Source organism: Schistocerca cancellata, chromosome 1 (genome assembly GCF_023864275.1).
Source record: "Schistocerca cancellata isolate TAMUIC-IGC-003103 chromosome 1, iqSchCanc2.1, whole genome shotgun sequence".
NCBI classification, from domain to species: Eukaryota; Metazoa; Arthropoda; class Insecta; order Orthoptera; family Acrididae; genus Schistocerca; species Schistocerca cancellata.
This window is the reverse complement of record NC_064626.1, coordinates 880,877,065-880,900,848: the sequence shown is the minus strand read 5'-3', so window position 1 is coordinate 880,900,848 and position 23,784 is coordinate 880,877,065. Positions and strand designations below refer to the sequence as shown.

The 23,784-nt window shown below is 38.2% G+C and overlaps 1 protein-coding gene across 1 annotated transcript in view; it reads left to right on the top strand.

Moving 5' to 3' along the window:
- Window positions 1-23,784, top strand: part of LOC126190512 (beta-glucuronidase-like) — a 155,210-nt gene that overhangs the window by 67,922 nt on the left and 63,504 nt on the right. The window contains exons 5-8 of the mRNA XM_049931026.1: window positions 3,350-3,495; window positions 6,525-6,718; window positions 9,477-9,623; window positions 19,642-19,814. Coding sequence (XP_049786983.1) covers window positions 3,350-3,495; window positions 6,525-6,718; window positions 9,477-9,623; window positions 19,642-19,814 — 660 coding nt within the window. The remainder of the gene's footprint in view (window positions 1-3,349; window positions 3,496-6,524; window positions 6,719-9,476; window positions 9,624-19,641; window positions 19,815-23,784) is intronic.

Genomic DNA, 23,784 nt, shown 5'->3' with positions numbered 1-23,784 from the left:
TACTCTTCATTAGGCCTAATATTATGCTCCTTTATTCTTTCTTTGCTTACCACATTGCCATCATTATCAATGATAAATCCAAATAACTCATCCTCATCACATACTGGATTTGTCATTCCCATCATCATTACAATTACTGTTGGAATAGGACCCACTGTCTCTTTCATTGTCCTCAAATACTTGGCTAATTAGTTGATCCTTGTTTCCAGTATTAGACCACAAAGCAAAACACATGAATTCCTTGTGTTCTCTTTAAAATTTACCATCCATTTTGACGCTTTGGACATCCTGAGAAACAGCAACACACACTGTTTCATCACCTAATTTTGTTATAGTAAGTTCCTCCTCTCTTTTTATGGATAACCATTACTACCCAAACCATTATTCAATATCTCACTAGAATTAGAATTTACTCTTGTCCTACTACTATAATTTCCATTACCTTTACCTGTAATTACAGCACATTTATATACATTTGGCTCTTCATCACTACCAGCTCTAGTGCAAGCCAAAACTGTAGCATTATCTAATTTAAATGGTTTGATCCAGGATTACTTTAAGAATCCTAGTAGTTCTTCCACATGTTTATAATTAGTGCAGAATTTATATTTGTTTATAAGTCAACAATAGAATCTAAGTCATGAAACAATCACTGATTTCACCCTATAGCAATAGATATTACCCAGGAGTAGTCAAAATAAATTAGAAAATTAATTACATACACCAAACTAAGAACAAAATTAGACCTGGTGCTATAATACTTAAGACTGAGGTCCAATCTTTCTCTTGTATAGAAATACAGATTATACTCATGTATGTTAATGGTAATTAATCAAAATTGAAAATAAAATGAATTTAAGGAGGCAGATGGCAAAACAAGAGAGGAAGTAAAGAGACCCCAGCTTGCTTCGTCACAGTATGCCATGGATGTACAAACCAGAACTACCATCCTCAACAACTGACAGCACTGCTGTGTCACAGAGCTACCAACAAATAAGGCCACGTCAGTCCACGAAAGGTCTGCTGTTGGGAATGAACATGTTGACTTCACATTTACAGCCATAATTTGGCTAAAAAAATAGGAGCAAATACTTTCTGATTTGCTGTTGTAGGTAGATGACTTGAAAAAAGTATTTGACGCAGTAACAGGTCAATGCTTATTAACGAAAGTATGAAAATAGTTGTGACTGGGTTGAAGATTTCTTGGTAGGAAGGATGCAGAATGTTGTCTTGGGTGGAGGGTCACTGACAGATACAGAAGTAACTTCAGGCATATCCTATGGAACTGTATTGCAACCCAAGCTGTACATGTTGTCTATTAATGATCTGGGGGACAATATTAACTGTTACTTCAGACTTCTTGCAGACAATACAGCTATTTTTAATAAGTACAATTTGAAAAATACTGTAAAAAATTCAGTCTCATCTTGATGCAAGTTGTGTAAAGATTAACAACTTGATTTAAATGATCAGGAGTGGGAGAGCATCAGCAGTATGCTGCAAATCCTGAAATGAATGATGGCAACCAAACCATGAAAGACTACTTTTAAAGTTTCAAGAACCAGTATTAAGTGAGAAATCTAGGAATATATCATAACCCCTATGCATTGCAGCTCAGGGACCACAAAGTGAGGAGTAGACTGTTAACAGCTTACAGAGAAGTAATTAAGCAGTCATTCTTCCTGTACTCTGTATGTGAATAGAACAAAACAAACCCTTAATACGTGGCACAATGGGAACTGTTCCCTGGCATGCACTTCACAACTGCTATCTTCAGTTAAAACCCAGTTCCATACACAGCTCTTTGAGTGTTGTCTAATTTGGAATGATGGAGAACTTACCCTAAAAGCCCTGTTTCCCTTTTCTAGATGCTGTTCTTCTTATCATAATGACCTCCAGATCTTCAGACTCTGTCAATCCATACCCCTCACAAACTTCATACTATAGAAACAAATTTTGATGGCACAGCCATCCTTGAAGCACTTCTACTCCTTCTAAAAGATAATACTACTATTCACTACCATTTGCTTACAATAATCTGCCACTACTAGTTTTGCCTTGCAATTGGTTTTCATTTATCCATATACGGAGCAACCTTTAAACATAATCCAGAATACAAAACCATTGTTTAGATACTCTTGTCACTCCTTTTGATGCATCTATCTCCTTAATCTTGTCCTTGTTCTTGAGGATAGTGCAAATACTCAACGTAGACTGATTGTATGTGTGCACTAAATCAGCAATGCTCACGATTTTATGTTTTCATTTCTAAGGTTATTTTCTTTTACCTTTATCTTCAGTGACATTTCTATGAAGGTTACTAAAATTTGCACGCAAAAAACACTGTGTGAACACAAGGTTATTAAAATGAATCATCACAAGCTGTGCTAAGGTGGTAGCAGAAAGAGTTCTAAACCCAGACTACAGTAGTGTCTCCAAAGATTTTGAAAATGCTGATGACTCAGACATGGGTTGACAATCTGTATTATTGCTATTTTCTGAAGTTCCATAACACATTGTATGAAAATGTAATTATGTAGAGATTAATTACATGTCATTACATAAGTCATTAATTACATAAGTCATTACATAAGCTCAACAGCAACAATTTCTGTTCTAGCAAAATGTAAACAAATGATAATTTATTTTTGAGAGAGTTGATAACTATGACAACCTCTTTTGAGGATATAAGATGTAGTTAATTTTTATCAGAATGTTTTACAATGATTTTCTTAGAAACTTAGACTTTTCATGTGAGAGGGGAACATGACATTGTCTTTGTTTCTGGTACATACACATTTTGCCATGTTTTTCAAATGGTTCTTCATGAATAATTGTTAATTGTTAGCCAGCCACTGTGGCCGACCGGTTCTAGATATTTCAGTCTGGAACTGCGCTGCTGCTATGGTCATACGTTCGAATCCTGCCTTGGGCATGGATTTGTGTGACGTCCTTAGGTTAGTTAGGCTTCAGTAGTTCTAAATCTAGGAGACTGATGACCTCAGATGTCAAGTCCCATAGTGCTTGGAGCCATTTGAACTATTTTTGTTAATTGTTATATATAAAAATAAACAGTTCATAAACATAAATGCACGTCTTTGCTGACTTCTCTTTCATTATAAATTTCCTCCTTTTCTCTCCAATGAATAATGCCTAGTTATGAAAACTGTTGTAAACTTTTAGAGTAATATCTCTGATGCAGAAATTGGTACATTCATTTTATAGTTTAGCTGCATGACAACCAACTCCATATACATGTTTGAATAAGGACAGAATCATTATGTATGAGATAATTTGAATAAACTGATTTGTGTGATGACTGAGTTTTGCAAAATGTTTTGTTGGACAGCGAAAATGGTAACAGGACATACCAGACTTACACATTTGACTTCTTCAATTATGCGGGCATTGACCGGTCAGTTTATCTCTACACTACCCCTGAGGTGTTTATTGATGACATCAGTGTTACAACAGAATACTCTGGTGATGGGACAGGTAAATTTCACATTCTGTGCTATATACATTTGTGTAGTTAACAATGTGTCATTATTTTATTTATTTAGATCTCTTGTGCCATAAGGCAGTTGGTGTCAGAGATGCACTATTCATTAATGCCTGTATATTATGATCTATTCAAACTAACTAAATTATGTCTCATGTCAACAGTATGTAGACTTTTTAATTTGATTTTATTATGGAATATGTTGTGAACTACAGTTGAGTTTGTTGTAAATTAATTTGTTCCTAAGAAATGAATTATAGAAGTAAATATTATAGATTCAGATATATGTATCTTTCATGAAAATGTGTATGCTCCACCTTGTGGTTTCTAGTCCACATGAGTAACGGTACCTTTACCTCTGACATAACCACTAAATTAATTGCTTATGAGAACATGTGGAAATTGTTGTGATCATCATCAGATTGATCTCTCTTCTTAAACTTAGTAAAAGAAGCAGATAAAATTTTTAGTCATGGTTGACATCATCATGAAATCTAAAAACATGATAAAATTGTAATGGACACTCATGGCCCATGATGTAGGGCCACCATTAATGTGTGTATTCATTGCATACAGTACCACATTCAAAAAATTATTTTCTTGGGGTCAGCACCCAGGGACACAGGCTGGGCCCAGATGGTGAAGCATGCTGGCCCAGTCAGGAAGCCAGAACAAAACAATGATGAGCTCTGTAACAGGTCAGTCCCACTGTACAGTCCAGATATGTGACTCAGTGTGCAGCAAAAATCAGAGCTTGGGTGTGAACTGAGGACACCAGCATCAGACACTATGACATTGGCCTGCAGATGCAAGCCTACAGTAGCAGTGTGCATGAAGGCAGGGCAGGCAATAGCTCAGCAGCAAGTCAGGCCAAGGTGCAAACCATAAACCCCCAAATAGGCACCCTGAAGTCAGCACAAGTCTGCCTGCAGATGGTCCCCTGCTGCAAGAGACCAGTTCAGCTCTTGGTAGTATCAGAACTAAGTGCAGCTTGTAGTCTTGGAGATACCAGAGGTGGCATCTAGTAGCAGGGTGTTGGGTGGCCCACATAAGTTCGATGACTATCACGGAGTACCTCTGAGAGTTGTCTGCAGGCACTGACAGACACTGCATGACTGGAATGGGCAGTGTTTATGGTTGGTAACCCAAGAAAGTGGGGCTGGACCAAGCTCAGTCATGTGGTAATCCGTGTCACCATTCTGGCAGTGTAGCCCCAAATTTTGCTGTGCCAGTGATATTCGAGCCTGGTAGCAGTATCATGGTTGTACATGTGGTAACTGTCCCTGCTCTAATGTCATAATGGAGTCTTACATCATGTCAGTTCAGCCTCCATGTAGCTTCTTGCATCAGACTGCAGTGGCAACTTTCTGATTGTTAGGCCACAGGCTACAGATGCCAAGTGAAAAGGCATTGGCACAACATTCATGTAATAAAACTCTAAAACAGTTGAAGATACTCATCATGTCTCGATTTAAATCAGTTGACAAATTGTCAAATGTCTTATAAACATGCACTAAAAGCAATCACATTTCAAATAAAAGTGACATGCTGGAGCCACTTTCTAAAGTCAGGGGCAGTACATTGACAGTAGGGACAATAAAATGCTTCCAGAGAGAACTTGCATGAAAGAAATTAATCAACTGATTGTGATGGCACTTAGTCTGATAATGTATAGTCTGCTCTATATTTTCTTTGATTTTGTGTATTTTTGTAAATAAAAATATTAGTCTAAAATTATGTATGTTGGTATTACAACTTTCACTCATGTCCACCCAATTGCAGTGTCAAATATCCTTTGTGCCAAAGCACAATAAGTCTGCAGATACATTCAGCCCATGTTGGCATGAGTATTTGAACACAGGGACTATTAAAATAAGGAAAGAAAACTAGGTGACTGAATATTTGTTGCACCTCTAAAGTTGACAAGTGCTTAAAATTTTGTTTTATTTGATACAGTGTTTCATTTTTAATTATTTTGTGCTTTTCACCTGTAAGATAAATACAACAATTTATGGTGCACAGTGATTTGTCTACTAAATGAGGTTAAAAATGGACTATCTAGATGTCTGCACATTTTTACACTCCTTGTAGTTGAAGGTAGAACAGAGGTAGATAAGTAAGAGAGTAATTAGAAACTACAAAGAAAATTCATCAAATGTATACCATAATACTTGTGGTAACAGAATCACACATTCTAAAACACCTACAAAAATCTTTAACCCCAGAAAATATGTAATAAAATATCATCAAGAATCACCCTGCAAAGAAGAAGAGATGCTCACTGATGACTGACTGCATTGAAATACACCATGGCTCTTCAGATGGTTAGTCAAACCCATCGTATTTTGCCTTTCAAAACTAATACACTGTGAGAATATACAACACAGCACTTTAGTTTCCGGAGCATCTGCAAAATATTCCCAAACTCACGGTTTCTCCTTTGTTGCCATCAGCCGCTATAAATATTGTGTTCAGTACAGCTCTTTCTTACTACCACCAAACAACTGAAATGAATGGATTTTCCTTGTGTGTTGTTTGGCATTGGAGGCATACCAGATTTGGACACTATGAACTAGCAGCACACCCGTGGACTGTTCGAACAGACTACTGTTGTTTCAGATGCAGGCAAATTTTCTTTGAAAATTAAGAATTTAATTAACTAAACCTTAAGGTACAAACAGAAGATAAAAAGCAACTATTTAATAATTGAAGATATAGCAACTTCTTTTGTACTGTGTATTCGTCTAATTTACTAGGTTAATTTAGTTACCAAGGACCTTCAGTCATACAGTGTTAGATTATTATTAATTCTGTGTAATTAGATGGCATTTTAAAAGTAGCTTCTCTTTTGATGATGTGTATCTTGCCTTAGTCCACATCCTTGAAAGTTCTCTATGGAGATCTATGGAATGTAATAAAATGAAAGAATGACTAACTATTAGGCTTTTTACACAAAGACTTTTAAGTTGTATGGCCTATGCTCCTCTGTTTATTATAATGAAGTGAATCAATGATTTTGCAGGTACTGTGCAGTACAATGTGACATTTGATGGGCAAGCTGATGACCTGCCTTCTTGTTCTGTATCCCTTTTGGATGCAGAAGGTCTATCTGTAGCCACAGGTACAGGCTTTGCAGGAGAACTGATTGTCACAAATGCCAAAGCATGGTGGCCGTACCTCATGGATCCCAATCCTGGCTATCTCTACACTCTTGAGGTAAGTGTTCTTCTGAATTTGTAGATGATTCAAATTGTATTGAATATTAACTGTATTCTTATGTAGAGTAAGTTACATTTTTGAGAGAAAATGTAAGAACAGAAAAAAATGGTATTGCTGATAATGTTAGAACAGACATCCATAATACACATCCTTTACAGGAGTAAAGTGAGCAGAGTGAAGTTCCTGGCATATGCATTCTAGAAAGTCAGCATTGTACAAAGATTTTTATAATAAAGGGCAGGTGCTCATGCAGCAGAAACAGCCTATTTAACAACATAGATCAAACAGTAAAAATGACATGAATTTTCATTTCATTTCATTTGACAGATATATTGAGTAACAATACTAACAGCAAACACATCTGTGAGTTTGGTGGATTTTTTTCAGTGTCAAAATGTATCTTACGTTTACACAGCTGTCAGTCACATAATCAAAAAACTGAGTAAATTTTGCTGACCATAGCAAATTCTAATAATTATGTTGTATCTGTTGCTCCAATAGCCAGATGGGAATATACTAACCATTCTTTGAAGTTGAATACAAAGGGGAATGAGAGATCACCTGGGTGTCATTCAGGACATGCAATGGACGTCACAAGCACACAAAGAAAAATCCTTGTTATTGTTAGATTTAGAGGAGTACAGTTTTTAGGTTAGAGGCATGATGTAGATAATTATTTATTTTTATTTATCTATTTATTTATCCATCTGTAGACAGTAAATATTGAATGTATGTAGTCCAAAAGTACATGTAAATTTATGAGAAAGAATCTGTGCAAAAGGAACATACAAAATTTTACATTAAGTAGTACAAAGAATAATACATACAAAATTGTACAAAAAATGTACAAAGAATAATACTTGGTCATTCAAGACACAGTAATACAACTTTTTATACATGTGTACTAACAGTATTGTAACTGCATAGTCTGTTTTCCCTAAGGCTTTATTTTTGTCTCCCCTAAACAGGAAGCCCTTATATTCACTACAATAGTTTTGAAAGAAATCAGAACAGGACCACAAATATCCAATGGCATCCAATAAAGTCAGATGAGCTATTTGTTTGTGTAAAATATTTGAAGAATTCTGATGAGGTAAACATTTGTGTCTATGTGAACACCATGCAATCACAGAGAGATTAAGTATACATGGTTATAGGCTATCACTGTTTTCATGTAGAGTTAGCATGGGAAAAGGAGGAATTACATCATATGCCAAAGTTGAATAAAAAGTCACAAAGTACTGGAAAAATCTTTTTCCTGTCAAGATCAGAACTTAGATACAGGTGCTTGTGAGCCCTCCTGCCATTTGCTAATTATATGCTTTTTCCTGACCCCCAAAAACTACAGATCAGTTTCACTGATATCAGATTTCTCAAAAATCCTGGAGATGCTTACTTGTAATAGATTGGTTGTTTATCTGGAGAAATACAACTTTGTTCTACTAACAAAACATGCTTTCAGAAATGACAAATCTACAGAATCAGCCATTGCCAATCTGACAGAAAACATTATACAGGTCTTAGATGAAAAAAAATATATCTACAATATTTGTGGATCTCTCCAAAGCATTCAACACCACTGCCAATTAAATCTTGATACAGAAATTTGAAAATTATGGCAGCCAAGGGCAAGCAGAAGAGTGAATACAATCATACCTATACAATAGGGAACAGCATGTATCAATGGGGAGCTCATACTAGTCAAAAACCAAAGCCATAATATAAAGAGAGCTGTATGATTCAATACTGGGGCTAGTGCTGTTTAATCTGTTTGTAAATGATACAGGTGTTTAAAAGAAAGAGAAAATAATGACGTGTGCAGATGATTTGACGTTACTGAATACTGATCAGAAAGTTGGACAGCTTGAAAGGAGAGAACATATTTCTGTAAACATAACAACCCAATGGCTCATGGAAAACAAACTGTTCATAATCCCGAGAAAGACTATGAATGTTTTATTCAGAAACAAAGAGAAGTCTGTGCATATGGATGTGGAGGTGGATGATACAAAGCTGAAAAGAGTAAAAACCACTAATTTCTCAGGTTTTTGTCGTGGAAAATGAGTTTAAATGTAAACAGCATATCGGTTCTGTCTGTAAGAAACTCAGCTTTGTCATATTAATAAGGAATCAGCTAGTGCACTATGCATACAAACAGCTTCTAGCTAGGCATAGTAACTTACATATTACACCTATGTACATATATGAAACAATAACATCGTTTCAAAAGATAATTTGAGTGGAATAAAAATGCTAGTGTCACACCCACAACACATGGACGAAGAACAATACGCAAAACATATCCCGACAATATACAGCGCTTTAAAAAGAGACCTCAGTAATAAGGTATCAGTCTGCTAAAAAGTCTAGCTAAAAATCTGCATGATAGTATACATAATGCTGTCTTTCTAAAGAAGCTCAAAGACTATCTAGTGGTAAGGAGTTATACAGTATTAAAGACTAACTACTAAATTAAAATATGTATATTGCCCTTACAATCAGTGATGTTGAAGAGTGTAATCAAAATGGCTGTGCCTTGTGAAACAAGTCTTTATCAATGTTTTCAGACTTTGATGTATCATGTATCACATGTATTTTTACTGTACACAGTGTAATCCTACAGGTTCAAATAATATTCAATTAAGTCCAGTATAGTTTTAGATTACTTACAGACTTTTTCTTTCTTTATGTATCATAAGTTATAATTTGTATATGTTGCAGCAGATCACAATTAATGTATATGGTTTTTAAACAGGTTCATGTGAATTCCTCAGAGAGGGGAACAGATGATGTATATAGGCTACCTGTGGGAATACGGCAGCTCTTCTGGGACAACTCATCATTTCTTATCAATGGGAAACCTATTTACATAAGAGGTTTTGGTAGACATGAAGATTCTGATGTAAGCAACATCTCTTCATCATTTGCTTATATTCTGGTACATGCATGATATGTGCATCATTTTAAGTGTGATCTTGTCAATAACTGTTATTGTTTATTTGTGCCAGTAAGTCTGTTGAATTTCTGTATGACTGAAAAGTAGCACAGGAATGTTATTACAAGTAATATGTGACTATAACTAATGCTGTATAAAGAAAGCAGATTTGTAAAGGATACTTTAAGGGATATATGGTATTACTAATATTGTGGCACTCAAAGCATGCCAAATAATCATCATCATTATTAACATCAATAACCATATTTTGTTTACTGTTGGATAAAGAATGTTATAATCATCTACACATATTATATTTACAACACTGCATACCCAAGGATGCCGTGCTTGTTTCATGATGGTATCAATCCACCTATGATAGTACTTACATTGAGAAAGCCAGTTAAGAATTTTCTAAGTCCATCTTCTAAACCTACTGTGAAATATATGTCCTGACAATCTTCATTTCAGTTTCATAGGTGCTATTATGTCAGCATGTACTACACCTCTACACCTATACTCTGCAAACCACCTTATATTCATGTATTGGTCAAACAAGGGTTCTGTAAACTATGTCTTTTTTGGGTAGAATGCACACTTGAAATGCATCTCAGTCTTGCTCCTGTTCTTCCTGTGATTTGCTTTATGTGGTTCTTTGACCCTTTTTATTTTGTACACATTCTCCAAGGCACTTAATAAAAGTGACTGGTTCCAGTAATTTCTCAGCAAACAACCAACCATACATTAATCAGTTTTCTGCCTATTTGTGCACAATATATTACTTTTTTATGTTGAGGGTCAACTTCCAACCCCTGAAATCCTGCATTTTGCTATAATTTTCAGTAATTGTGAAATCTTTGTCTACAACTGCATCACATGTGACTATCTTCATGGAGCTTCCAACATTGACCACTAGGTCATTCATGTATGTTGTGAGAAGTAATGATCACATAACATAATCTTGGGGTATGCCCAAAGCCACTTTTAACAGCTTAAGATTTCTCTTAACTAAACAATGGAAAATCCAGAATGGATAATGATGGGATTACCAAAAGGATAGTTGCTACTCACCATATAGTGAAGATGTTGAGTCACAGGTAGGCACAATAAAAAAGATCATCAAGTAAGTAAGGTTTAAGCCAAAAACGCCTTCATACAGGTAGTGGAGGGTAAAGTGGAGGCTGGTGTGGTGAGTGGGAGGGATAGCAGGAGAGGGGTGATTGATGGTAAAGTGCTGCTTGTGGGAACACACAGGGACAAGGCGGCAAGAGTGTAGGGCAGCTGTATGCAATTGGAAGATTAGATGGAGGTCAGGAAGGAGGGGGATGGCAGGCACAGTGGAAAAGGACAGAAGTAAAAAACTGTGGGTGCACTGGCAGAATGTAGGGCTTTGTAGTGCTGAAATTGGAACAGGGATGGGGATAGATGGGTAATGTATCATGACTAATGAAGGTTGAAGTCAGGAGGGTTATGGGAACATAGGACATATTTCACAGAGAATTTCCCACCTGCACATTTCAGAAAAGCTGGGTTGGTGGGAATGATCCACATGGCACAGGCAGTGAAACAGCCATTGAAATGAATGTCATGCTGGACAGCACGCTCAGCAGCTGGCTGGTCCAGCTGTTTCTTGGCCACAGTTTGTTGGTGGCCATTCTAGTGGACAAACAGCTTGTTGGTTTCATGCCCACATAGTATGCAATACAGTGGTTTCAGGTTTGCTTTAGATCACATGACTGGTTTCACAGGTAGCTCTGTCACTGATGGGATAGGTGATGTTTGTGACTGGACTGGAGTAAGTGGTGGTGGCAGGGTGTATGCAACAGAGATATGAGCCATGGTGTAAGGGGTTGGGAGCACAGGTTGTGAAGGGATGGATGAGGATACTGTGTGGGTTTGGCGGGTGACCGAATAGGTCTCTGGAGGACTGAAGTCTTCATAGTGATTAGAATAATGCAGAGATAATTTTCATTTTGAAGAAGAGCTGTCAAACAGATGCAGGCAGCTACATGCCTCTTTCTCTGATGCCAGTCACTGCTGAATTTTAGAACATGTTAAATGTTTTTTGGAGACTGAAAATCTTCTCATTAGCTACCAACATTAATGCTGTAAACGAAGATCATGTTGAAACCCAGCTTTCTTTATGCACCTGTGATACCAAGATGGCAGCAGATACTTGCATCTACACTGATGCCATGTTCCTTGACTACCAGACGGCACTTGATAAAGTCTTGCACTGTCACCTAATGAGAAAACTATGAGTGTACAGCAAATATGCCCAGCTTCAAGACGATTGAAGAATTTCTAGTAAGTAGAACACACCAATTCAGTCTTTATTAAGAGAAAAGACTGTCATACAAGTAAGCTTTCAGCCATAAAGGCCTTCATCAGGATTAGACAAAACTCTCTCTCTCTCTCTCTCTCTCTCTCTCTCTCTCTCTCTCACACACACACACACACACACACACACACACACACACACAAAAGCAACTCATACACATGAACACAGTCTCTGGCTGCTGAGGCCAGACTGTGAGCAGCAGCATATGATGGGAAAAGCAATCTGGGTGATGTGGGTAAGGAGGAAACTGGGACAGGAAGGGATGACAAGGTAGGGCTGAGGAATGGTAAAATGCTGCTTTTGGGAGCATACAGGGACGAGGTGGGGGGGGGGGGGAGGGGTAGGGCAGCTAGGTGCAGCTGGGAGGTTAAATGGAGGCCAGGGGAGGGAGGGGGGGTGCAGTGGAAAAGGAGAGAAGTAAAAAGACTCTGGTCACATTGCTGAAACAGAGAGCCATGTAGTGCTGAAATGGGAACAAGGGAGGTGATAGGTGGGTAAAGAACAACGATTAATGAAGGTTGAGGCCAGGAGGGTTACAGGAATGTAGGATATATTGCAGGTAGAATTTACACCTGTGAAATTCAGAAAAGCTGGCATTGATGGGAAGGATCCAGATGGCACAGGCAGTGAAGCAGTCATTGAAATGAAGAACATCATGCTGGGCATTGTGCTTGGTAACTGAATGGTCCAGCTGTTTCTTTGCCATTAATGCAGACAGACTGTTTGTTGGTTGTCATGCCCATATATAATGCAGTACAGGGGTAGTGGCTTCACTTGTAGACCACATGACTGGTTTCACAGGTAGCCCTGCCTTTGATGGCACAGGTGATGCTTGTGACCAGATTGTACTAAGTGATACTGGGAGGATGTATGCGATAGGTCTTGCACCTTGGTTTTTCACAGGTATATGAGCCATGAGGCAAGGGATTGGGAGCAGGGGCTGTGTAGGAATGGATGAGGATGTTGTGTAGGTTCAGTGGTCAGTGGAATATGACAGTGGGAGGGGTAGTCATGCCATGAAATGAGGAATTTCCTACCCACTGTCCTTCCCACCCACTTCCAATCACTATGAAGACTTCACTCCTCCAGAGACCTAGAGAACATTTTCTAATTTTGAACTCAATAAGAAAGATGATTACAAAAAACCATCAACCTTCATTTCCGTTATTGTGGAAATGCATAACATAATCAGAACATTATGGTTTGATAGCATGTACAAGACAGACCAGCTAGAGTTGGTGCAAGACAACATAGAGGGTATTTGTCAACCAGGGGGCTGCTGGCTTCCTACTGTGGGTGACTGAGGTGTCATCCATGGTCATTGATCTCAGATGGAGCTCCAGAAGCTGCTGAATGCTGAACAGTGCTCTACTTGAATGCGCCACATGCTGTGACCTTAATGCAGGAGGTGTAGTGACATGTAGATTGCTACACATCTCCCTTCTTCTGGGATAGGTGGGGGGGGGAGGGGGGAGGGGGAGAAGAGCACACAGATGCTGGCTCCTCCATGATGGTCTGATGGTTAACATGTCCATGGTATCAAATGCGGTTGGCCTGTGCATGAACAGGTCTCAGTCCATGTAAACCATGTTGGGGCAGAAGTGGCACAACTGTGGACCTGAAGATCTTCCTCCCCCTCCTGTTGAGCAGACACAGGATCCTGTCTCCTAGGAAGGTAGAGGATGTGTTGATGTCTGAAGCAGCACTGGGGACCAGGAGCTGGGGGGCCACAGTGTCCAGAGTCCAGAGGCAATGTAGTAGATGCTGGCGGGGGGGGGGGGGGGGGGGGGCAGGGAAAGCAGTGTTGGTTTCGGTAGAGGACACACCTGAAGCAGTGTAGGAGGCGCCTTCAGGTGTGCTAATAAAGGCCTGGTGTCCTCCTGCCCCTCTCCCCATCCCCCCTGGAAGAGCAGGCACTTCAGGCCCAACTAGAGACTGTTCCACATCACTTGTGTGTGGTCAGGCCAATGGTAGAGCAGTGGGAGACCATGTCAGTAAGGTGGGTGGGCACAGCAATGCCAGTGGAAGAGATTCTGGAGTGGAAGGCCACTGCAAGGTGTCAGCATGCAACTGAGAATGCAGCTGACTCGAGTGGCATGCAACGAGGTGCTCATCGATGTGCACCTTGAATACATGGCATCCAATCTGGCAGTGGATGATGCGTGCAAGCCATTGTGGCCATCATCACTGAACCTTCAGGCCCAGACTAGAGTGCCAGGTGTAATTTGTGAGGACATCAGTTTTTCTGCAGGATGTCTGTCCAGGAGCAGAAAATGAAGCAGTGTCCACAGCTGCCAGCTTTTTAAGAGATCAGTTGGGCTCTTTTACCTGATTGGAGTCATTCTGTAGGAACTGAGAAAGAATGTAAGGACATCTTCCACTGGGAATTCTGTGATGTACTTGCACATTTACATTTTGAAGGTCTGCGCCAGTTATTCTGCTTCGCCATTGGATTCTTGATGAAAAGTCAGTGCCACGACATGGTGGATGCCATTGTGAGGGCAAAATTCCTTGCCGGATTGAGCCACAAATTGAAGACCATTGTCCAAAACAATTGTACAAGTAGGCCTTTAATGGAAAAAACTGCTGACACCTCCTTGACCATCACTTTTGCTGTTACTGATGTTGAAAGGAGAACATAAGGAAACCTGGAAAAGGTGTCAACAACTAACAGTCAAAATGTGTCCAAAAGAAGGTTCTACCAAGGGGAAAAACAGCATGTGATCCTGCCTGTTGACTGTAAAACTGGCGGCAGGCTGTAACCAGGCTCTCCACCTCATGATCAATATGAGGCCAGAACATGTGCCTAGGTGTCAATTATTTAGTGTGGGAGGCTTCCCAGTGACCTTTATGTAACCGCGTGAGAACCTTCATCTGCAGCTGTGTACCCTCATCCATCAGCAAGAGAATGACACCATCCAGCAAGGAAAGGTGACGATGGAAAACATAGAAGTTCCATAAGAGGCCTCCTGACACCCCAGCTGATGGATGGTCAAGCCACCTGTGTTGTACCACGTGCTCAACTTGTTTAAACACTGGGTCTGCAGTTTTGCTGATGCAATCCTGAAGCTGTTAATGGGGAAACCATCATTAGCTTATCTTGCTTGCATGTCAAGTTGAAAACATAACAGTTCTTCTTGATCAAACACTGGAACAGGCCCAGTTGGCAACTGAGACAATGTGTCCCCATTTGCATACTGCAGTGTAGGATATAAATGGATCTCATGACTGTACCTTAACAAAAATAAGGCCCAGTGTTGAATGCGATGAGTGGCTCTGTTGGGTGAAGCAGCTAAATGGTGAAGCAAGGAAACTAAAAGTTAATTATTTCTGATTAAGTGGAATTTTAGACCACATAAGAAGATCTGAAATTTTATGACAGAATAAATAATCACAGGGGCTTCTTTTTTGACTTGTGGATGGTGTTGCTGAGCTGTGTTGAGCATTTTGGATGTTAAAATCAATAGGTTCTTCCCGAGCCATGCATGTGACAGTGTGCCAGAACCAACCCCACCACATATGGAATGCATCCGTGATCAAGACAAAATGTTTACCAAGTTGGAAAGCCATAAAGCAAGGTGCAGAACATAAACTGTTCTTGAGCTGCACAAAGGTGTGCTCAAAGCCCAGCAATCACTGTAAAGGAATATTTTTACAAACCAACTGGTGCAGATGGTGAGACAGAGAGGCAGCACCTGAAAGAAACCTTTGATGGCATGCCATTTTTCCAAGGAATCTGTGCAGTGTCTACAAATTGGTTGGGCTAGGCAAACCCATAATAGCAGTAACATGCTGTTCCAGGGGTTGAACACACTGCCCGGAAAGTTCATGACCAAGATAAACAATAAAGGTTTGAAAAATTGGAACTTCTTAAGATTCAGGCCTGTGGTGTGGAAAACAGTGCAGAGACAACAGAGGTTATATGAGTGCTCTTTTGTCATAGCACAAGTGTTGACAACATCATCAAGGTAGTTGATGCAGCAAGGAACATAAGCTTTAAGTTGCTCCAAAAAGCATTGAAATATAGCCAGGGCACTATACACTCCAAATATTAGATGCTGATATTGATAAAGATCAAAAACATGCTCAGAACAAGCAGTTGTTTCAGTGCATCACCTAAGGAACCTGCAGATAGGCTTCAGGTAAATCAGTTTTGGAAAAGGATTGGCCAGTTTTGCAAGTAACTCATCAGTTAGAGGCTGAAGGTGTGTAGCAATAACAAACTCTGCATTTATGGTAATTTTAAGTCACGACAAAGTCAGAGCTGACCTGATGGTTTTTTCAAGTCGGAGCTGACCTGATGGTTTTCTCACAGACACTAATAGCATAGCCCACAGTTTATTGAAACCACTTGAATGATTCTCCTTCAGGTTTAACTTGTTCCTGTAGGGACACAGGTACTGGTTGCACCTTGAAGAAATGCGACTGAGCCAATTGTTTACATGCTGTGAAATTGTTGACACACTCTAAACACTCAGAAAATAAATCCAAAAATTCAGAGCACAGTGAATCCAGGTCTTCATAAGTGATCTGATCTGATGTAAGATGCACAGAGTCAAAAGCAACAAACATGTCTAACTCAAGCAAATTCACAGTATGGGGATTGTTAATAACCAAATATGTGATAGCACAGACTACATACTCGTATTTGTACCCTGTGGCAGTCATAAATTGTTCAAGAATAGGAATATGCTGTTTATTGTAGCTTACCATATGGCATGTAATGGAAGCCAAATATGGGGAGCCCAGCTATGTCTACATTTGAGAGTTGAGGAGCAAAACAGCTGCCCCAGTGTCCAATTGCAGTGATAATGGTTGTTCAGCACAGACCCTCCAATAAAAAGTTTATTGTTATCTGCAGAAAATGATTCAATTGAATTAATGCTCAGTCTATTTGCTTGGAGGAATGCTTGAAATGATAAATTGACACAATTTGGCCTTTCTTGCAGCACTTGTGACATGACAACAACTGTCTGGAACATACAGCTCTCTCATGTTGCACAAAGCAAGAGTGGTATGGCAGAAGTGTTGCACATTGTCCTTATCGTTATGCCTGCCAAAAGGATCGTCCAATGTGGCCAATATTCGTGGTTTGCACAGCATTTACTTATTCTTCGCTTGGTGAGCCTGTTGCTATGCACCATCGTGGTTCACTATCAATGATGACGACGTACCCTCGTGCTTTGATTTGATGGCCTTCTGTGCAGGAGACATCAAAATTTGAGCAATGTCCAAAATTTCTTCCAAGGATTGATCTTCAGTTGGAAGACCCTTTAATGCACTTCCTTGTTGGGTGAAAGGCAGATGATTCTATCATGAACCATGGAGTTGGCATAGGATTCCTTTGAGGTTTTAGCAATAAAATGACACTTATGACTCAGACCCTGTAGCTTCACTGTCCAAGCCTGATAAGACTGATGTGGCTGCTTGTGGCACTTGTAGAACTCAAAATGACTTGCAGTAACATGGGTGAGCTTGCAATGATGAGACGATAAATTACACATTTCATCAATGGAAAGGGAGGTTGGTTCCTGCAAAGGAGCCAACTGACACAACTGATAACATGAGGAGAAACCCATGACAAAAATATAATCTTACAAATGTCCTGGGTTGTCACCCTAAGTGCAATAAAGTGCTCGTGGTTTTCATAAACTTCTCTATCTTTGCCACAGTTGTGAAATGGTGGAAACAGCAGCTAATGCACTTGAGATGGTGGAGCCTGAACAGACAATGTAGCCATGTGTTTTTCCAGAGAGACCATAGTAAGTTGCTGTTGGCGGAGAAGTGATTGAAGTAATGCCTCCATGAAGAAATTACATTAAGAAACAATCACTGAGGTTGAGCACACAAATGTTCTTCTTGTAGTCACTTGTATTCCAACTCTTAACACAATAAAGAATGTAGTTATGACAAATCCACAACCTTTATTTGAGGCACAGTGTGACATGCATAATGTAATCAGAACATTACAGTTTGATAGCATGTACAACAGAGGCCACCTGGAGTCAGTGCAAAACAATATAGTAGGTATTCATCCACCAGGAGCTGCTGGCTCCTGCTACAGGCAACTGAGGCACTGTTAATGACTGGTGGCCACAGCTGGAAGTGCCTGGAGCTGCTGAACAGCTTGCTACTCAAATCTGCTGCACACCACAGATGTAGTGGTGGAGGTGTAGTGATGTGTGGATTAGTTCAGCACTACACATTTGTGTTTCTCTTACATATTTTCTTATTTTTGTGTTCCTTGTTGTTATTCATTATGCCTTTTCCCTAGCCAGCACTCAGTTTTTGGATTGTTTGGATGTTTGAGATTTACATTTTCTGTCATTGTTTAAAAATGTTACCGGTAACACACATGGTATATAGCCTTTCTACTAACTTTTGAATATGGTATTCAATATTTCAGATGAACTCAAAGGCATTGTTTATCCCTGTTAATTTATTTCTGTGCACCTGAAGTACACCAATTTATGAATTGGTTCAGTAACATTATTTTTAGTGCTCATTGTCTTTCTTTCAGCACACTGATTGCAAATCATTTCATTCTACCACAGATAAATGTTAGCTTTTCATCATATTTTATGCACTGAATTTATTCATTCTTTAATGAAACTCTTCTGTAATCAAAATATTATTCTCCTCAAATCAAAAGATATTTATATATCACCCACTGATTTAGTCTCCATTTAGTTCAATGTCTGTAAAAAAGCTTTCTAAGGCCACAGAAAAGAATTTTATGTAACTCTTTTATAAATAGACCAGGTGTTGTTCGCCATGCTTTTTTAGAAAGTGAGCTGAAATGATTTTAGAGTCAATATTTACTGTTTTTACTAAATTCAAGACATATATAATGAAAAAATTGAAAATTTTTAGACAGCTGGTAGAATGTTGACATCAAATGAGAGTGTCTGTCTTTGCAAATAACTTCAAAACCATTCAGCATGAAGTATTGCAAGAGTTTTCTTGATGAATCAAGAAAATATAAAACTTTTAATATTTGTGTACCTGTGAAATCACTTCATCAACCAAATATGTATCTGGAAAAAATAGAAATGAAAATCACTGAAAAGCTTTGTCCTATTTCTATCTGTCATTGAAGCAGTAAGATGTACCACTTCATGTTCTCTATTTTTATACATTGTACAGAAAGTACAGATTACTTCATGAACCAGAATCATCTGTTGTAGAATACATTAATATACTAAACAGTACAAAATCTTGGGTAGAATAACAATAACATAAATTAGGATGGATTGCTACACACCACCTAGGCGAAGTGTTGTGTGGCAGACAGCCATGTTAAAGGTGTATTTAAAAGCAGACTAAGGTTTCAGACAATGTCCTTATTGAGATTTAGAATATCAATATGAAGCAAGACTTTGTCCAGTAGCTCACTCTATTTTTAAGTATACTTTTAAGTGCACATGTCTGCCATTCAATATCTCATCTATGTGCTGAGTAGCAACTTATTCTGATCTAAAGTAGAATATTGTATGTATTACGATCTTGCTATACTGTGTCTGTGAAGTTCATTTCACAAGAAACTGCACTTTCTTTTTCATCATTATGATCATGATAAGACAGATGACTATTAACTGAAAACTGAAATTAAATGTAGATAGATAATCCCACTTACATTTTCAGATTCGTGGTAAAGGTATTGATCTCCCTTTGTTTACTCGTGACCACGATTTGCTGAAATGGGTGGGAGCAAATTCTTATAGAACATCACATTATCCTTATGCAGAAGAACTCATGGACTTTGCAGATAAGGAAGGCTTAATCATTATTGATGAGTGTGCTGCAGTAAATATTGAGTAAGTACAGCAGCTGTTATAAATAAAATTAAATCCAGTTTAGATACACCTTGGCCAATCACTTTTATGTTTAGTGGAGCTTTTTAATTACCTATTGTTAATCCATTAAAAGTGTGATATACTGCAGTTTGATGTTCTGCAGATTTAGATATAATGTGGTGTAAAAAGTTTGGTACTGTCTGCATGCAACATTTCTATAATACCATTTGCCCCTGTAACTTTCAGTCCCTGTAAATAGGAATCAAAAGCAATAGGGGTAACTAAACATGACCCCGGGTTTGTGTTATATCATTATATCATGATTGTTGCTGGGTGGGAACCTGAATACACTCCTCACAGTTAATATTGCAATGCAGTTGACAAAGTGACTACATAAGAATGCTTGACAATAATAAATGAGCACAACCATAATGCACATCATGCATTATTCATGCAGAGTCTAGATTTATGTGTGTTTGTTGTGATAGTGTAGGAGCATGAACCATATTCTGTGAATCATAAACTAAAATTTTTTGATTGTATGAAGAATGCTGATACAAATAGTAGTTCAGCACATGAGTGTGGTGTACCTGAAGGAATAACCAGGGGAATGGATGAAACAAAAATAAACTTAGAAGTTTTATAAACATAGTCAAAAGTGGGAATGGACAGAAAAAGGACAAAACTGGGAAGAGACAGTGTACTTCATGAATAACTTTACAGGTGGCTTTTAATAAAGTTAACTTAAGGTGTGCCACTTATTGAGCCAATTATTAAAGCCCAAGCTGCAAATTCACTTTGATTTACTTGGCAACAAAACTTGATATTTTTGATGGTTGTATTTTAGAGTCATAATAGCCTCCTTGTGGAACATCCACAACAGTTACTAATATTTTTTAAGATGAATAAATCCACTCCAGTTGTATGTGACAAATCCTTTATTTGGATAAAACTGTATGCAAAACCTGGGTTTCAGGATGTAAATTCCATCTTCAGTTGATACAAAAAACAATGGAAACTAAGAAGAATTCTATATCAAATTAAATAACATTAAAAAGGTCTACACAACTGTGAGCATCAGGTCATGTCCTGATTGTGTATAAAAATTATACCAATGATGTAAAAATCCAATAATTTTTTCAAGTAGCATGTGAGATCCTGTATGGATGAGACATGAAAATGTTCTTTGAGTCAACAAGTATTGCACTGGGTAAATGGGGTCTACCAAAAAAAGAAGAAAATAATGTGAACGTAAGTGCAAATAAACACTTTGTAACCCTGAACCAACTGTCAACTGTGAACAACTAGACATGTGGCATGGGCTTAAGAAAGTAAAATGCCAGTTTTGTGAACTTGAAAAGCAGTTTACCATATAAGTGTGCTGCATGTCATGGATGCCCAGCATGATCAGTCAATCAACTGCTGTGCAAATTACAACAAATTGCAATGAGGACATCAGAGAGTGGCCACCACCAGAACTAATACCAAGGGCAGTAGTGGCAAAGAAAGAAATCATAGCTAAAAACATGGCCACACCCCTATGTTTTCTCTCAAACACCACCCACTACTAATAGTGCCAAAACAATATTATTTCATGTGTAACATTAACTACGATAGGCCTTGTAAAGAGCAAACAATAGAAGCAAGATTCACAATGTAAAATATAATTGTTAACAACCAAAAATAATGAAAATCCGTAATGAAATTGTCAAAAAATAGAATTAATTAAACCATAGTGTGAAATATAAAAGGGGAAAACTGATATACAACAAATTAAACATAATAATGGAAGCTGTGTCAATATACAGAGTACATCATATTAAAAATGCAAGGCAATATATGTAGAAAGTGCAACACAAATATAAGGCAACCTACATAATCACAGTGCATAAAATCCCCAAGCATGACTAGAAAACACCAAAAAATCTTCAATATATACATTGCTACAGTGTTACACAGTAGGTGTCAAGCTGAGGAACAATATATTGTGTGCAGCCCATTAAAAGAAAAGCTGGACATTGTTCTGAAAACATAATGTGATGCCTGACAGTTGACATGACATGCAACCATCTAGATCAGGAGACAAGATCTTATAAATACATCTTAATGTGAAGATGACCAAATGTGACAACATATTATAGTAGCGACCACTGTAGACACTGAAAAGAGTTGCTGAGATGCCTTTATGTTTAAGTTTGTTTGCTCAGCTGTACCTATTATGTTCCAAATGAACAGCTAAAGCTAACTTAGGATTATGAGTGGCACTATGTTCTCTGAACCTAGTTCGCAAATGTCTCCATATCTGCCAGATACATCTGCTTTCAAACTGTGGGAATTCGATACCATAAATACCAGAATTACTATACAGACAAACTATAAACTCTTCATGATGGACCCAATGTTGCCTGTTAGTTTTAGGCACAAAATGGGTGGAGGTAACACCCACAGGCCTCAAACATCTCCCTAGTTTCAGATATGGGACTAAAGTAAGTGATTCTTCAATAATTCTTCTTGTCTACATCATTGTCTAGCCTGACAATGAGACTAATCTGTTTTCCCCCAGTCCTTTTTTGGTTTCATTTTTCCATTTTTTAAAACAAATCATTGACAGCCTTCATTGCTGTGCTGTATATCTAATGGCCTGTAATTCCTCTTCCAAAGTACTTTAATACTAATAGTACTGCTAGTATCCAATGGACAAATGACTTGCAAGCAGGTATTTTATAAGATTTTGGGTGCTCAGATGAATTATGAATCAGTTGTTGATGGTTAATGTTATACACCAAATTTGAGATTACTGCCTTCCAGTGTAATGCAAAGATTGAGCTATGGTAAGGATCCATGAACTGCATGCTCCACTGTGAATTAAATATTCAGAGCTCGTCTATTAACAGCTGTATGCATTATATTCATCTGTTCAACACTACCATCAAAAATTATAGTGACATCATCCAGATACCATTTGTACAGCTGCAGTCTGTTTTTAAATTAGGATGGTCACTGAAAAATGCTTTCCAAATGGGGAATATAGATGCTTGCAATTGGGGACCTGACTACTGATTCTGCATGTTGTTGATATATTTTATCTCCAAATATGAAGTAATTGTACTTAAGGAGAACAGCAAACAGTTTAAAAAATTTGCTGAGACAATCACCCTCCAGATAACTAAAGGTGCGTAGGTTGTCTGCAATAACAGATGACATATTAACGGGGATGTTAGAGTACATGTTTTTTACATTGAAGGATGCTATACTAGCATTTGCAGGTCTCTTCACTGCTTGTAGGCAGTTAATAGCCTCCTCTTTGTTTTTAACTGTGTATGATCCCAATAAAAAAAATAATGCTAAATAAGTACCTTATTGACAAATCTGGCCAATTGATTGGGTTATCAGTGGCATTAATAACTGGCCTAACTGGGGCTTCTGTTTATGAAGCTTGATAGTGCCATGGAGGGTTGGTCTTCTAAGATTCATAGGAAGAATATTCCTCTTTTGAGGCTCTGTGAAAGTCTTGTTGATGCCCCTGAAAGTTATTTTTACTTCCGCCACAAACTTATTAGTCAGGCTGCATCTTGCTTGCTCTACATTATTGTTAATTATAAAGTCCTCCACTTTCTCTTTGTATTCTACCTACAATTAAATAACCACTGTTTTACTTTTGTCTAAGCTAAAAAATAAAGGAATCATCATCACTTAGTTTCTTGTTAACACTCTTAGTTATCATAATCTCATCATGAACCCACCCACCTTCTTTGCTAGTCCCCTCTGTCTGTTAGACGACAGCTTCATTCAGTTTAAATGTAGTCTTCTTCTTTTCTGATGGTAATGCTTTCACCTGGTCTAATGCTGCTGTGACATGTGTAATTAAGTATTTGGCTTGTTTTTGCATAAATTGCTGCTTGTTATTGTGTGTGAGATCATTATTTAAATGTTTTAACTCAGGGTCAGATAACTGATTAATAGTATGAGCTTGCACCCTATGAAAAAATTG